At 49.9% G+C, this 17,435-nt stretch overlaps 1 protein-coding gene and 1 long non-coding RNA gene across 2 annotated transcripts; one reads left to right on the forward strand and one right to left on the reverse strand.

Annotated features, from left to right (window-relative positions):
* Positions 1–11,552: 11,552 nt before the first annotated feature.
* CCDC182 (coiled-coil domain containing 182) lies at positions 11,553–12,437 on the reverse strand. The gene has a single exon (XM_008147913.3). It carries the CDS (start codon positions 12,347–12,349, stop codon positions 11,888–11,890), a length of 462 nt encoding a protein of 153 aa, XP_008146135.2. The 5' UTR covers positions 12,350–12,437; the 3' UTR covers positions 11,553–11,887.
* A 202-nt stretch (positions 12,438–12,639) lies between these two features.
* LOC129147456 (uncharacterized) lies at positions 12,640–14,688 on the forward strand. The gene is made up of 3 exons (XR_008554816.1): positions 12,640–12,885; positions 13,042–13,168; positions 14,655–14,688. It is a non-coding gene; the product is annotated as an uncharacterized LOC129147456 (long non-coding RNA).
* Positions 14,689–17,435: the final 2,747 nt, after the last annotated feature.

Consider the following 17,435-nt stretch of genomic DNA (forward strand, 5'->3'; position numbering starts at 1 on the left):
AGCTGATCAGGCAGCCGTCATCCTAGCAACTCGCCGCCTCACAAAATCAAAGTCTTCTCAAGAGCCGTGATAATGCCGGAGCAATGCTTTAAGAGGGAAGAACGGCGCAGAGACAAATGATCTGTCTTACTTTTCTGCCAGCAAGGCAGTACCCACAACAGTGCAGGGCAGGAGCCCTGCCAAAAACGGATGGAAAACTACAGGTCCCACTTGAAATCCAAATTGGAAACCAACACCAGCATTTCAATACCCGCCGGTGGTGTTGGGCTGGGGCCTGGGGAGTGGTGTGTGTATGGAGTTGGGTACAGGCTGGGAGGATTTACACGTGACACTCCTTCATTGCCAAGGAGAGGGGAGGATGACTCTCACCCCCTCCCCAAGGTGATTGCTCTTGCTCCCATCCTCAACCTTTCTGAGTCTCATTTTCTTGATTCGTAAAATGAAGGTGGCAAGTGAGTAGAATAGCACCTTTAGAACCAGTCTTTGGAACCAGTGCTACTTTTTCCTACTAGATGTGAGACCTCAGGTAAGGTATGTAACCTCTCTGTTTTCATTAGCTATTACTGTAAAACAAGCCACTTCAAATGACTTAAAACAACCATCAGTTATTATTTCTCATGAACCAATGAACAGCCTGGGTGGTTCTGCTGATGTGAGCCAGGTGGCTGATCTTGGCCGGGATCACTCATGCATCTGTATGCAGCTGGCAGTTCAGCTTTGGGCTGGCTGGTGTAGGATGGTCTTGTCTGGCATAACTCAGCTCTGCTCCACATAGTCTCTCATCCCCCAGAAAGCTGGCCCAGGCTTGTCCCCATGGCAGTGTTTCAGTGATGGCGAACCTATGACATGCGTGTCAGCACTGACACGCGTAGCCATTTCTGATGACACGCGGCCGCATGCCGAGGATGAAACATTTGCTGCTCCTGAGGATGAAACATTTGCGACTAGAGTCTTGGAGTTAGTTTTTTCCTCAAAGTGACACACTACCCGAGTTAATGCTCAGTTTTTTGGCGAAGTTTGACACACCAAGCTCAAAAGGTTGCCCATCACTGGTTTAAGTCCAAGTGAGTGGAAATATATGCAGGCTTTTCCAAGCCTCTCCTTTAAGTTTGCTTCTGTCCCATTGACCAAAGTGTCATTTGGCCGAGGCCAGAGTCGGAATAGAAGAGGTCCATAAGGTTATAGGGCAGATGGTGTAGACCAGTGGTCGGCAAACTCATTAGTCAACAGAGCCAAATACCAACAGTACAACGATAGAAATTTCTTTTGAGAGCCAAAATTTTTAAACTTAAACTTCTTCTAACGCCACTTCTTCAAAATAGACTCGCCCAGGCCGTGGTATTTTGTGGAAGAGCCACGCTCAAGGGGCCAAAGAGCCGCGTGTGGCTCACGAGCCGCGGTTTGCCGACCACTGGTGTAGACCAAGCATGTCAAACTCAAAGGCTAACATAAGCCAAATAGATGAGGCATGCAGCCCATGGGCTGCGAGTTTGACGTGCTTGGTGTAGACACAGGGAGGAGAGTGATTTGTGTTGCCAATATAATCCATCTACCACACCCTCTAAACTGACTTTCCTTTTTTTTCCCCCCCTAAATTGAGGTGAAATTCACATAACATAAAATTAGCCATTTTAGGGGAACAATTTAGTGGCATTTAGTACACTCACAGTCTTGTGCATTCATCATCTCTATTCAGTTCCAAATGTTTTCATTACCCCAAAATAAAGCCCCATATCCTTTAAGGAATTATTCCCCAAGTACCCCAACCCCTAGCCCCTGACAACCACTAATCTGCTCTCTTTTTCTATGGATTTCCCTATTCTGGACGTTTCATGTAAATGAAATACGTGACCTTTGTGCCTGGCTTCTTTGACTTGCAATGTTTTCAGAGTTCATTCATGTTGTAGCAGGTAAGCACTTCATTCCTTTTTGTGGCTGAATAATATTCCATTGTATGAACAGACCACAATTTGTTTATCCACTCATGTAAGATGTCTCTACCTTTGAGTTGTTGTGAATAGTGTTGCTGTAACGTTCATGTACAAATATTTGTTTTTTATGCCTTTGGAGTGAAAATGCTGGACCATATGACAATTCTATATTTAACTTTTTGAGAAGCCCAATTTCCTTTATTTTTCCAATGGAGATAATGGAATCACTTTGCGGATGCTGGGAGGTTAAGAGAGTGCATGTAATGTATCTTGCACAGAGTACCATCTCAATAAATGGTTTATATAACTATTCTTTTTGTTCCTTAATTCAATAACCATTTATTGAGCCCAGGATCAGGAATGATGTGAAGTGCTGAATAGATATACGGATATATAAGATATAAAATATCTATAAAACACATGTCTATATTTATATAGACACATACATCTATCCCCAGGGTCCCTTTCAGCTCAGACTCATAGTGGTTCCATCCTCTCTTCTTGCCTGGTGTGTCCTTCACAAACAGAAGACAAAAGGCTCTCTTTCTCCCTCCCTCCCTCCCTTCACCGGCTCCCAGGAGGCAGCTGGCTTCATCGTTTCCCACCTGAATCAGTTCAGACCACCTATTTCAGATCTGTCGGCTCTTATAAATGTAGCCGCACACCCGCAAAGTGAGATAAAATGGCAATGTGATTAGTGTGTGTGTGTGTGTGTGTGTGTGTGTGTGTGTGTGAATGCTTATGTGTCCCTGTCTCATTCCTTTTGTACAGATTAATACATCAGAGCAAGCACTTAGGAAAGAATAAAAAACAACAACAACCACGGGGTCCAATTCTCCAGGCATTCAATAACCAAATGTCACCCACATGGTAAGCAGTAAAATGAAAATATACGCTTAGCAGAGGCCATATAAATATGATGTATATTTTGAAGTTGGATAACAGAACAGCGTCATAAAAATAATACCCGGTGGCGAATTCAGGAAAGCGACCTTTTTCAAACGCGGCCTTCCTCTGGGCTGCCATTCCTAAAATATCACAGCGTCTCGGGCAGTAAAGCAGAGACTGGATTTCAATCTGACAGCAGCGCCCAGTGTAATGAGGGCATGGAAATTCTCGCCCGCGTTCCGATGCCAGGGCCGCATCTTATTCCCCCTCTGCCCTCCCCATTCCGCCCACCCCTGAGAACCTCGCCTCAATCTGCCAGCTCCTTCCCCTTTGGCCTGTCACCATAATCCCTCACTTTTCAAAACTCCTTTCCAGACATTGCTCCATTTGACCTTTATCATCTGCCTCTGAAGTTGGGGGGACAGGTATCATTATTGCCACTTTATGGACGAGGAAGTGGAGGCCGCAAAAGTTGTGTGGAATCTAGGATTGCCCTCCACCCCTGGGAGAGAGCATCTCTTTCCTGTCTTAGAAACCTTCATTTCCTGGTCACACATGCACACCAAAATATCATTGAAAATATTTTCATGCAAAACAGACTCCTTCTGATGGCCCAGCACGAATCTAGGTTCCCAGTTGCTATTGGTAGGGAATAGGAACCAATTTCTATATCAGCCAAACAAATTTTTTTTCTAGTTGTCCCAACACCATTTATTTAAAAGTCCCTCTTTTCCACAGTGGCTTGAGATGTCATCTTTATCATATTCCATACTTTCATGTGTACTTGGGTCTATTTCTGGACTTTCTACTCCGTGCCATCGGTCTCTGTCTATTTATGCTCCAATAACTCACTTTTAATTATAGAGGTTGTATAGAATGTTTGATATCTCTTAAGGCTGTCCTGTCCTTATTGTTCCTCTTTTCCAGGGATTTTCTAGCATTTTTTAAAATTTGTTTTTAATTATAGTTGGCATATATTAGTTTCAGGTGTTCAGCATAGTGGTGAGACATTTATATACCATACTAAGTGATCATCATGATAAGGCTAGTATCCATCTGACACCATACATAGTTATTACAATATTATTGACTATATTCCCTACACTGTACAAACAAAATATTATTAGAAAGGTAAATCTGAGGGTGTATATGAAAACATCAAAATATATCAAAAGTAAATGCTGTACACTTCTGAAAACACACACATTTGCAACACTTAGTACTGAGATTCTAACTGGAAAATTGAGATAAAAACATTTGAGCGATTTGTTCAAGGCCTCAAAATGAGAGCGCTGGGTTTGGAATGCATATTATTGATGTCAAGAAGAGAGCAACCAGCTGTGTGTCATTAGACAAGTCACTTAACCTCTCTGATTTTTATTTTCCCCTTGATGGAATAAGTAGAAGTAGATGATCTCTAAACTGGTTTCTAGCTCTGAAAATCCATAAGTTTATCTCCAGAACAAAATATTCAAAGCCTTTCAAGGAAAGATCCCTGTTGCTCCCAGAGGGGTCACTAAAGAATCCCTGATGGAACCCCAACCTCTAATGCATTCATGAGGGGGCAGGGGAAAGATATGTCTTAGGAGCAAGAAGACTTGGGCCCTGGTCCTAGATCAGCCACTAACTCCGTGTAACCTTGAGCTTCTCCTCTGCTAAGTGAGGCATTTGTACTAAATGAGGCTGGGAAATAAATTTTACATCAAGTGCACTCTGGCCAATAGATGGTGGCTACCTACAGTGTGGTACAGTATTTAGAAAAAAATATGAGTCTGCAACCAACTCACAATGGAAGAAGGCCAGGATTGATTAGTAATGTCTGCCACAGGCGAGGGCAGAGGCAACTATAGGACCTTTGCCATCACTGGGGCAGGTGCTTTCATAGGAGATGGTCTCTTCCGACTTGACACAAACCGCTGTGAAGAGCACACAGAAACTTGAAGGATTCAGTCATCGATGCCCAGGAAGCAGAACTCGGCTTGTTGAACTGTTTTTATATTATCCATGGCTTGGGTTTGAATAATCTGTCCCCTGATACCACTGTATTTCAGAAATTACCACCTAAGGCAAATTCTCCACTTTTAAACTCATTTCCTGAGTCGGTCTTTTTAAACCCCACATTAAATATTGATCTGCCCTGGAGAGGTCTAATTTATTTAGTAGAGACAGGTTTGACTCCACCAGAACTGTCAAACCCAGAAATAGGGCCGTGGCCCTCCCAGAGCAATCACCGTCCAGGATGGTGCCGGGCAAGCCAAGGACACCGGAACCAGCTTCTTTCCCTTCTCCGAGTCTCGGGGACAGGCCCTGCCTTCCTGCTCTCCCTTTCACCCCAGATTGTCAGAGCATCTTTGAGAACCTTTCCTAGGAGGATGGATGTCTGAAAGTCAAGGTGTCCACTCCGTTAGCCGGACTCCCCACCCTGGGCCTCAAGCCCTGCAGGCCCACAAGGGTGAACCATGGAAACCTCTTCTGCTCCCCCTAACGTGCTCCATTGCCGGGACTATCACTTCCAAGCTCTGACCTTCAGACTCTGCAACTCATCCCCAGTCCCTGATTCTGGCCCCAGAGGGAGGCATTTTCACTTAGACCTTGGTTTTAGAGCCAGCACCAGTGAACTTTGGCTCACATGCTGGTTGTCTCCTAAATGAACCCCCAGTTTGTACTTAGTGTGACTCCAGTACAGAGAGAGAAAGAGAGAATTGAACTGGTGACCTCTTGGTTCCTGGGTCGACGCTCAATCTCTGAGCCACATCAGCCGGGCTCATTTCTTTTTTTATTGCCCAATAACATCCCGTAGTATGGATATACCACATTTTATTCATCCTTTATCAGTTGATGGACATTTGGGTTGCTCCTCGTTGGGGCCATCATGAATAATGCTGTGAACATTCCTGTTTTGCGTGGATGTATGTTTTCAGTTCTCTTGGGTATACACCTGGGAGTAGAATTGCTGAGTCATGTGGTAAGTTTATGTTCAACACATTGAGACACTGCCAAACTGTTTTCACAGGGAAAAAAAAACAACAACAAGGAAAGATCGACACCTGGTGAATGTCAGGCAAATGCCCAAGGCTTGCAGCTCTCAGCACTCCAGGAACTACCAAATGGATTGGATCAGATCAGGAGGCAAAGTGCTGCGTAGAAAGAAGCCAGTTTCCAGACCCAAACCCTAGCTTCCCGCCCACACGGCCAGCTCCGCCCAGCCACGCCGGCCCTGAGCTCTCTTCCTGGCCCTGGGTGTCAGGTGGGTAGGAGAGGTAAGGCTGCATTGCTGCAGCAGAGGTTCCGTGTTCCCCACAACAGGTACCTTGTGTTTGGCTACCTTGCTGCTCACCCAAGCGTCCCAGCTCACAGCAGAACAGGACTTGGGGGCCTGGGGAGCGCTCCCGTGGCCGCCCTGGGTTATTCTAAGAATCTTAGAATCTAAGATGAAGCCAGGTGTCTTCCATCTCAGCGTCCCCCTGACTGCTGGGGGTGCTCAGAGGAGCGAGTAGAGCATGGCGGCTTGCAGAAAGCCTGTGAGAACTGTGGCGATGGGCAGGGGACAAAACCCCATCTGTTATTTTGCCTTCTATTTGCTTTAGAATTTCAAAGGAAGTGAGCAGTTGGGCTGCTCAACTTTATTGTTCACAGTTGGGGAGAGAAGAGTTGGAATGGAAACCCCATCTTCCAAAAACTACAAAAAGCTGTCCCTTCTTGGGCTCTTTGACCATGGAGTCCTCTGTGCTCCAGGACAAGGGTCTCAGCTGTGTGATGTGGCCTAATCAGAAATCCCAACTGACCACACATGGGTCTCAGAAGTTGCCCAGAAAGGCCTAGCTCTTAAATCTCCTGGCCAATTGGAAGTGGTGGACAAGAACCTGAGGGTGGGGAGGAGAAACAAAGTAAAGAATAATCTACTCCTGCCCCAGCCGGTTTTGCTCAGTGGATAGAGCATCGGCCTGTGGACTGAAGGGTCTCAGGTTCGATTCTGGGCAAGGGCACATACCTCTACCAACCAATGTGTTTGTCTCTGTCTCTCCCCCTCCCTTGCACTCTCTCTAAAAATCAATGGAAAAATATCCTCAGATGAGGATTAAAATAAATAAAACCCCTACTTAAAAAAAAGAAGAAGAAGAATAAAGCCACTCCTGCCACAGAACGGGCAGGCCAGCTGCCTCTGGTTAAAAATAAAAGATGCACCAATCTAGCAGAGAGGGCCACCACTGTCCGTGTTTCCTGCCCTGACCCCCCTGTGACCCACCCCACCACAGCCTCACCTGGATCATCTAAAGGTGGTTTATGTCTAATGCAAGGTCACCAACCATCCCAGTTTGCCCAGGACTAAGAAGGCTCCTGGCATATGGGACCTGCACTTTGAAACAGAGACAATTCGTTAAATCAGGACTTACTCGAAGGTGACGTGTGAATTACATTCTAAGAGTGGCTACCTATGTTAAAGACTGAGGGGTTGCAAATTCTCCCGGCACCCTTTGAGTCATCTTAAGCCTCTGACTTCAAGGGTGTGGGGCAGGTGAGGGTAGAGCAAGTGAGGGCAATGGGTTTGCACCCACAGCACTAAAGTAGCTCCACACCTCCATCCAGCCCATCTCCCCAATTCCCAGACCTGAATCCATGCTCCCCTCAGTAAAGTAAGAGCTTCTCACATGTCCAGTCATGCTATTCCCTAGAGCTCCTCCTACCTGGCCCCTGGTGTCAGTTAAGTAGAAAAGCTAAGACTTAGGTTGCGGTAGCTGCAGCTGGTTACCTCCCAACAGCCAACCTCACTGATGGAACCTTGATTTTGTTCAGATCATAGGTAACTGAGGTGCCCAGCCCTAGTGACTTATGGCAATTGCTTTCCTCTTTGCTCATGATTGAGTTAGGGTGAGCAAGCCAGCCAGGTCTGGCCAAGATGTCAAAGAAAATCTACTGGGGGGGGGGGGGCGTGGGCCGGGGGGGGGGGGGGTTCTGGAAAAGAGTTTAGGTCTGCCACTCCTTTTCTGCTTTGGAAGTTGCCGAGCAAGGACACAATTTTGGAACTCCTGCAGCCATCATCATGTGACCATTGGGGAGGAGTGGTGAGGGGGGAAGGAAAGAAGATCGGAGAGAGAGCAACTCAGGGCCATGTCATTGTTGGACTACTGAACCAACCCTCTACTTCAGATGTCCCGTTATGAACACTCCTCAAAGAAGCCAGCGCATCCTGTGGCTTGCAGCTAAAAGCCCTTGGTAGAGGAGAAGAACACTTGAAGCCCTAACAGAGAAACCCACGAGGAGACACCTATCTCCAGGTAGGACACCTGTCTAACCCAACCTGGACAGATGTGTACCTGAGCTCCCCAAGACAGGAAATTCACAAGCTTCCTTCCTGCCTCTTCCTCCAGCACTTCCTCCTCATGATCACTACAGGATGACTCACCTCCTTGGAACTGGAGGGCCTTGGGGTCACCCCATGGGACCTTGAAGCAAAGAGGGCCAGCCCATCACACCAAGTCCCTTCCTTTGGTGTGGGTGGTGCTCGAGGGAGGGAGCTCTGGAGTCTTGCTGCGTAAGGCAAGTTATTTAACCTTCCCAGGCCCCAGTTCCTTCATCTGTCATGGGGGCAGTAGTGCCTAGCTCACAGGTTATTGTGAGGAGAGTAAGGGTGGAATGTCAGATACATCTGACACTGCATCACAGGTTCCCAGGACCACCCTTTGGGACATCTTAAGCTTCTCACAGTCTAAGAAGAGCTATTATATGCGTGAATATTTTATTACAGCTGAAGGATGCAGATTAAGATCAGCAAAAGGTAAAAGCAGCACAGGGCAGGGTCCAGGAGAGAGCAGGCACAAGCTTCCGGCTGTCCTCTCCCAGTGGAGTTGTGGGGACAATTGACCCATTTTTCCAGCAACAACATGTAGCAACACGTTGTACTGTCAACCAGGGAAGCCCACCTGGGTCTTGGTGTCCAGGGTTTTATTGGTGGTTTATAACTGGGCATAGAGCACCTCCGTGGCTGACCTTAGTTCCTCAATCTCCACTCCTCCAGAAGTCAAACTGATACAGCCTGGCCCAGGGTCCCCGCCATAAATCACATTGTTAGCAGAAACTATCTGGCTTGGCCCAAGGCCCCTGGGAAACTAAGACACTCTTATCAGGCAGCTCATTGCAAGGGCTTGGAGGCTATCTCCCAGGAGTTGGTCCGGAGCCAGACTTTTCTTTGAAATGTGCAAGATTTGAACATCCCACACTTGCTGAGTCAACCTTTTACTGCACAGACACAGAAGACGCACCCAACGCTATTTTTGTTTCTTACATGGGGCTGAAATCTGCCTCCCGCCAGCATCCATCCTTTGTTGCTAGTACTACCCTAGAGAAGTATATGGCTTCAGTCTAACCCTTTCTCCTCATTGTTGGGGGTGGACCCTCCTGTCCCATTCCTTTCATTACGGAGGGACCTCCACTCAGGCAGCATCATGGGTTCTCCTTCCCCCCCACTCCTGAAAAGGAGTGACTTTCTGATGGGGGGATTTGGAAGAAAGATCAGCTCTCGAACAGCCCACCCCATCCTCTCTCTCGAGCTGTCCCTCAGTAGAGAGGTCACACTGTCTGGCTTACAGAGGCAGCTCCATCACTGCCGGCGCCTGGGCCTGGGGACTGCATCCGGCTCAGGCATGCGGTCTTAGCGAGCCCACGCGGCTCGCAGATTCTAAACCCCTTCTCAAGCAGCTTCATTCGCCATCAAGGTAGTATTTTACTGTCCTTTGCCTGGTGCTTGTGTCTGTCCTTCAGCTGGCTCCTCATGGAGGCAGGGAAAAGAAGGGCGACATTTATTAGTCCCTCAAACCCCAAACACAATCAGGTCTTCCAGGGTTTGGAAGGTCATGATCCGGTCTCCCCTCCAACATCTCTGCCGAGGTCCCCAGGTCCTTCACTCATGCCCCCTCCTCAGGATCCCCTGGCTTGCCCTGTCCTCTGGCGCACACTCCAGGCTGTGTAGGACCCTCTAAAACGTTGGTCCAGAACTAAACACAGACCACTCCAGGCATGGCCTGGGAGCACCAATCACAGGGCAGCACCTCTCAGCCTCTTCTCAGAATTCCCGCGAACCCCTCATCTGAGCAGTCATTCCACAGGAGACACAATCCTTTCCCGCATGGGTTAGCATTAGAGCCCCTTTCCTCTGCGCGGGAGAGCTGGTTTTGCAAGCCTCTCTTATAGTTGGCCAAGAAAGTTCTTCTTCTCAGATACATTTGTAAACGCATACACAGGCATCCCCTACAAGGGTATAGGAACCACACACACACACACACACACACACACACACACACACACACTAATCCTTCTCCCAGAGCTCACCTCACCAATCCACTATGCTCATATTTTATCTCCCCAAGAAATAGTTAGCAGATATTCATAAGGCTCCCAAAAACCCTACCTCGTGGTAAAGAGCACAGCCTCTGACGTTAGACATTCCTAGGTTCAAATCACAGCTCTACCATTTATTAGCTGTGCGATCTTGGGCAAGTTACTTAGCCTCTCTGAGCTTTCGTTTTCTCAGAATCCTAAAGTGAAGGTTATAATAGTACCAACCTTTAAAGGGCCGAGCCTGGTGCCTAGAATATATCATATTCTTCATAACTCTAACCTAGTGGTAATAGCAGCAGCAGCAGCAGCATTACTAGTATTAATATTATTATTACCACTTCAGCTAAACCTTCCAAAGTAGAAACAGCCTAAAGTTAGAATAGGGATGCAGCCCTTCAATAGGGATGCAGCCATTTATGGTGATGGATGAATATTGCAATTAACAAAGGGTCACAGGGTCCTTTTGTGAAGTTCAGCAGAGGGTTCCAGATGTTCAAAGCTTGTTTGGAGAGATTCTATGAAAGGAAGTAGGGAGGGTGGATGGGGCTGACCTAGACTATCAGAGGAGATGGCGTGGCTGTGAGTCCTGAGCTCGAAGGACAGAGGCCCGACTGCTTGGGTGCTGACTCTGGCCTCCAGGCACCTCGCTTCCGTTGTTCCAGGGAGATTCCCTGCTGTCTGGCAGTGTTTGGGGGCCCAAGAGAGGATATGTGACTCAGTGAAACAGAAAGGCTCATTGGAAATAAAGGCACAGTGACAGCCAAGGAACCCTGGCCCCAAGTCACCTGTGTGACACTCGCAACCCTCTGTGAACAGCCTGAGGTGGTTGTTTCCAAAGGGGCAGCCAAATGGCAAGGGAGCACAGGTGACCTGGACTTGACCTCGGCCCTGCCACTTGCTAACGTGGAGACCCTGGGTAAAGGACAGACCCCCCGGGTCAGCTTTTCCCAACAGGGAAACAACACCTGTTTTCAGAGGTGCCTGTGGAAGTGGATGGTGCGTGTACATTGCCTGGGAAATGTACACAAACGATTCCTGCTCCACAGGTCAAAGGTGAAAACCAGATTCACTCTTTATAGTGCCGCCTTATAGGTGTCACACCATCAGTGGGCTGAGCTCATCTGACTCCAGCCTCTGGAGTCCTAAAAAGCTCTGTGGGTCTGATGGGCCAGGCGGCAGACTAACTAGAGGGGAGGTAGAGGTGGGCAAAGGCAGCCAGGATGTGACAGCCTAACAGTGAAAGCAGAAGAAAAGCCAGCTGGGCGAGGATAGGAGCCGCAAAAGTAAAGCAATCGGAGGCCATTTAGTGCCTGGGCGAGCGATGGGCCCCTCTCAGGAGACCGGGCATTAGGTAACAAGTCATGAGAGCCTTGAGTCATTCAAAGAAAGGTAAAGCTGTTCAACACAATCAGTTTAAGAAGATTAAAAACAAACATGTCATACATTGGAGCAATATTACCATTGCAAACAGGAAAACAGAAGGTGGGAACTGGAGGTGTCTAAAGGACCTATATTAGGGCGCCTCCTTCTCCGACGATGCTGGATAAATGGAGCTCCACCGAAAGAACATACTGGGGTCTTTTGGCCTCTCAGCAAGGTATTATTTAGGTAGGAGGAAAGCAACAAAAATGGGGGAAGGGGAGCCAATGGATAAGGACTTAGGGTCTGTCCTTCCACTTAAAAAATCTTCTACTTGCTCCTCGCTAGAAGCGCAGCTCCTACTTGGGGAGGCCTCAGTTTGCCTGGATCTTCTTGGGGAGGCCCAGCGCCTCTCGGCTCCTGCCCAACAGCATGCCCTCCAGCCGCTGGCAGTGCTCCCGGAGCTGCTTCTCACGGGGCAGCAGGAAGGTGAGGACCTTGTTTCGCACGATGCCCCGGTCCTCCTCCTCCCTCAGTCGCTGCTTCACGCGGGCCGCCTGCTCCTCCTGCTGCGCCAGGGCCCCATTCATCTCACGGAAGGCGTCTTCCAGGTAATGGATGGCCTTCAAGGCCTCGTTCTTAAAGTCCTCCAGCTCCCGCTGCACCGCAGCCACCTTCTGCTGCAGGACCTCCAAGTCAGCGGACGGCAGGAGGCCGGAGGGCCACGACTGGGGGAGGGAAAAGTCCCCAGACTGGAGGCCGCTCTCCACCATCTTCTTCCCTTGTAAAGTATTCACCTTCATGAGAATGGACCCCGCCTGATAGAGTGGTTCCATAGTCTTCCCGTTTGGACAAAGAGAGGGAGCTAAGAGACCTGCCAGGTCAGTGGAGTTTTGGGGGGTGGGTAGGGAGGGGGACGCTAGAGACAAGACACACAAACATTTGAAGTGGAGAAACCCACATATTGTGACATCAGGGCCCCTTCAGCCAATCAGGAGGCAAAGCCACAATCCATTCATTTGCATATTATAGCCCCATTGGTTGGTTATCCAGAGCTTTGTGTGCTCATCCACCCAAGAGTTGTGCCTCCTGAGATGTGGGTTCTGATCAGCTCATCACCCTTCCAGAACCAGAGTGTAATCTCTCCCTTAACCTCAGAGACAGACCGAGGCCGAGAGCAGGGAAGTAAACCAGCCAAAGCAAAGCAGACCAGGCCAGACTCACCGGCTGCCAAGGCTGGCTGGTCTCCCACACTGGGAGGGGCCTGGAGGGTCTCAGAATGGTCTCTGGGCTTCAGTACCTCATCAGTGAAACAAGCACATCGTAAGAGATAATACCTAATCCACTTCTAGCTCTAAAATGCTATAAAAAGGTAATTTCTGATTCCAATCCATACTCCTATAATGATGTCAGAATTCTAGGTAATGTTAGAAGCGGCGAGAAATGCACTGAGGTTTTGATGTATGGTCCACAGCAGTGCTGACTTGGGATGTGCGGGGTGAAAACGGGTCATTCATTTATTCTGCAGGTACTCACTGAGTGCTCACTCTGCACCAGGACCGGGGCGCAAGGGTGGCAAGCGAGATGGTCCCCACTCCCAGCCCTGCCGGATCATTCCCGAGTGCCAGAAAAGATGAGAAAAGACATGTAGAGAGGTGAATCGCACACGTCCTATCTGATTACTCTAAGAAAGGAAATGTTTCTAGTTGACCTACGTTTGGTTTAGTCAAGAACAAACCTCTATCTTGCTCTCTTGCCCAGATTTCTCTTCTGGTCTCCAAATCTAAACATCTCTCCAATGTGCCTCAAATGTGATCCAAAGCTGAACTGGTTATCATTTCGATCAAACTGGTTGCTGTCTGGATGATGACACCAGCCTGGGGCAGCATCCACGTGACAAAGCTGGGATCAATGTAGACCCCTCCACATCCAAGTGGCTCTGAGTCCTTTTGATGCCACCACCTCTGAGCTGGTATCAGACCACCTGGGCTGGGGTGCAGCTCTACCACCTGCAGCTGTGTCTCTTACCTCCCTGAGTCTCAGTTTCCTTACTTAGACAGTCTGAACACTAATTCAATGGTATGCAGCTCCCTGGGAGGGGAAAAAATAATAGCTCTGATTTATAGCTGTTGCCAATTTTCATAGTGTAAATATTCCCACCATGGCTGGTTTCAGGCTACCTACAGGATGTCTCTGGGAAGAGATATGCTCAGTTGGCCCTCATGAACCTGTACGAGCCAACTCTGCAACCACAGGGCCCATGATGAGGGCAGCTGCCTTCCCCGAGATGCAGATTGGCCTACCTAGACTCTAGGTCCTAGAGTGCCTGCAGTGGGCACCAGAGAGGGCACTTTGCAGGGAAGTTCATGGCTAAACTAAGGTGTAGTTTTGAATCTCAAGATGGGATAACAAACCCAAATATTGAAACAGAATGTTTGGTGGAAAGAGCACTGTTCTAGGAGTCAGAAGATCTGATGTCTGGAATTGCCATGTGACCACAGGCGAGCCACCTCCCTTGTCCGAGCCTATTGTCTCTGCTGTAATGTGAGAAAGTGGGAGGCAGCTTCTCTGAGGTCTCTGATGTTCTAAGATCCACACGGTCCTTCCTTTAAACCTCTCCCCAGGCACTTAACGCCTTCTCCCTCTTTTTGTGACCTAGGACCCATCCTTCCAGGCCCCCCCTGTAAATTACATGAGGACAGGGACTGCGCATCTCTCATCCTACGTACCCCCAGTGTCCTGCCTGGTGCCCTACCCATAGGGCACTTGGAAAACTAGATGAAATAGAGGTTGAATTCATAGGTAGCTCTCAAATCCAGGGGCTCCCCTGGCTTTCCTTCTGACATGATGACACCTACTGGTCTGTTTGGAAACAGCACCCTCTTGATTCCCAGACCTGAGATCCAGAGGGGAGCTGGGAAGGTGATGTAAACAGCCTGCAGTGTTGTGGTGTATTATTAGGGGGCGTGTGCAGGTCCAGCCCATAGTAGGTTCCTAATAAATATTTTTGAATCAGCGAAAGAAAAAATGTGTGTCTGTCTTGTGGTTTATCTCATTCTTTGCCTCTCTCTCTCTCTCTCTCTCTCTCTCTCTCTCTCTCTCTCGACATTTATTCTCAGCCTCTTTGTCTCTCTCCCACAGAGAACACTGGAAGTCAGAACCAGAGCTATGAAAGAAAAGTTCCTCAATTTCCCTGGTGCTTTTTCATGAGGTTTCAGTTCATTTCTCCTCAGAGCCCTGGGGAGGACAGCGTTCCCCCTGAGCCTCTGTCAACGGAGGAGCCAAGCTGGGCAGCTCCCGAACCTTCTGGGGGCCTCAGCAGGGGCAACTCGCCACTGGGCACGTGCTCTGCATGTCCACCTCCTAAAAGGTTCGCAGTCCAGGCCTGTGCCTTCCTCACAAATTCCCTTCCACGTAACCCAGGAAAGACAGCACGTCTGTTTGTCCTCTTCAGGGTGTCAAGAGAAAGGGATTCTGACGTCTGTCCCTGGTCTATTCCCACAGTTCACAGGCTCCCTGTGTCTCAGGATAATGGGGGAGCAAGAGGGGCTATCAACCCCACAGAGATCCAGATCCCACCCCTGAGAATCAGATCCCACCTGAGTGGGAAGGGTCTCAGGTGAGGGCATGTGTTAGGAGGTCTCGGGTTGGGGACACTCCTGCCCACATGGATCAGCACCCCTCCCAGGCCCTGTCATGTGCCCCCTGCCCATGCCTCTGCCTCTGCATGTGAAGAAAAGGGACATGACATATGTGCACTCCTTCATGTGCCTCTTTAAAAGTGAGGGGAACCCTTTAAAGCTCCTCACATCCCGTTGAGAATCACATTCACGGTCCTATCTCTAACCCAAGTACTGGCTGGGGGGCTGGAGCTCTCATCGTTGGCTCTGACTAATTACAGGCCCTCCTGGGACTAGGCCGGGCCTCCCCGAAGCGCAAGCCTCCCCATGCAAGGGCCAAATTGGGGTTCTGTTCCCAAGCAAGAAAGGGGAGGATAGACGACCAACTGTGGCTTCCACAAAGTATGGTTGTATTGGAGGAGAAACGCAGGAAAGAACCAAGCTCACTCTCCAAAACTGAGCTGCTCATGTCAGCTTTCAAGCAGCGCCTTCTAGGAATCCCTTAAAACCAGTCCCTCTGCCTCCACGGCCAAGAAAAAACTTATGAAAAGAACCCTACAAGTTCAGAGCAATCTCTCAGCAACACCAAAGAGTGTGTGGTTGGCTACTTCCAAAGCAGAGAAGGTAGTAGTTGGTCCTACCCAGCATACTGTCTTCCCAGAATCCCCTGGGCCTGGGTCTGGGCCTGGGCCTCCCCAGGTGGCTGCTGGCCTGGGGGAGGATGCTTCACAGCCTGTGTCTCCCCAGATGTGCCTCTACCAACAAGACACATGGCAGCTTAAAACCCAAGCGCATAGAGGGCCTCCCCCCAGCCTTCACTCACCCTTCCACCCAGCCGCGTGTTCAAGGGCATTGACTGAGCACCTGCCCTGTGCACACTGAGCTGGGCAACGGATGTAAGAGAGCAAACAAGAGAGGGGACCCCTGTTCTCAAGCCGCTGGCATTTCAGCAGAAGGAGACAGACAGAAAAGTAAAGCAATCAGCAAAGAAGGTGGCTTGGGCTGGTCTAAGTGCTCTGAAGGGAGTAAACCGGACAAGGTGATGGAGAGCCTGGGGCGGGAGGGGCACTCAGGGAAGGCTTTGTGAGGGGAGGGCCCTTGGGGTGAGTCAGGAACAATGAAGATACCTGGGGACAGCAAGTGGAGAGGCCTTGAGGCAGGAACAGGCCCAGAAGGAGGAGGAGAGGAGAGGGAGGTGCCGGGCCCGAGCCGTGGGAGACCTGGGCTGGCATCCCCCGTGAATGCCCAGTGCCCTGTCAAGGGCGACTCTAGCTGTGCGAGACGTCCGCCTCTGCAGCTGGTTTTCCCGTCTGGGGAATGGGGACAAGGCTGGGGTGCAGGTGGGGACCAGGACCAAGAACCCAACTCGGTGCTGTTCAGCATGATTAATTAACCCAGAGCCGGCCCAGGCGCCGCGCTAAAAATACCTGCTTCCCGCCGCGGTGCGGCAGCTGCCACCCAGCAACTTTTCCCCGTCGCCATTTATCATAATTTGACACTGATAAGGAGTGTCCATGGGGCTGTGTGTCTGCAAGAATAGGACTCAGCCACAGCCCACCAGCCAGCTGGCCTGTGGGAATCAGCCGTGGGTGGCCGTTTCCTACCTGAGCCCTTCTCCCATCCCGGAGCCCCGCCTCGGCCACCCCTCCCTGTGCCTGCCCCCCGCCCACCGCCTGTGGTCTGGCCTCCCCTCCTGGAACCCTCGTGGGCCCGCCTCCAGGGTGGGAGCCAAAGCTTTCTGGAGAGCAGGGGCGCATGGTCGGATGCCATGTTTCACACCACTGCCACCCCGCAACTCGGCTGAGCGCCATCTATCAGAGGCCCTGCCAGCCAGGGCGGCGCTTTAATTAAAATATGTAAAACATGCTGGTGGGAGTGGATCTGAAGACACAGGAGCGGCCCTTGGACACGGCAGTACAGGCAGCCCCACCAGCGGGCTGGCCCTTCTCCAGCCCCGGAGGCCTAGGACTGAGCCAGGCGGGGCCTCCAAGCAGGCGGGGGAGAGGTGATGCCCTGCACCAACCACCCGCTCCACCTCCACCGGGCACGGAACTTAGCCGGGGCAGAACGGCCGCACGCACGAAAGAGAGGCTCGCCGGGTCCACAGGCCGGCACGGTGACCCAGAGACCAGGCCAGGAAGGGCCTGGCATCGCCCCAGTTGGAATATTCTATCCCACTCGCAACACTAATTTTCTTAAATGACCCATCATGAAGCCGGCACCTGGACATTTATATTAACTCTTTAGCAAAGCCATTTCCATTGCCAACACGAGTGAGCTGCCCGAGGTTACTCTACCTTAG

This window comes from Eptesicus fuscus, chromosome 20 (genome assembly GCF_027574615.1).
Source record: "Eptesicus fuscus isolate TK198812 chromosome 20, DD_ASM_mEF_20220401, whole genome shotgun sequence".
NCBI lineage: Eukaryota > Metazoa > Chordata > Mammalia > Chiroptera > Vespertilionidae > Eptesicus > Eptesicus fuscus.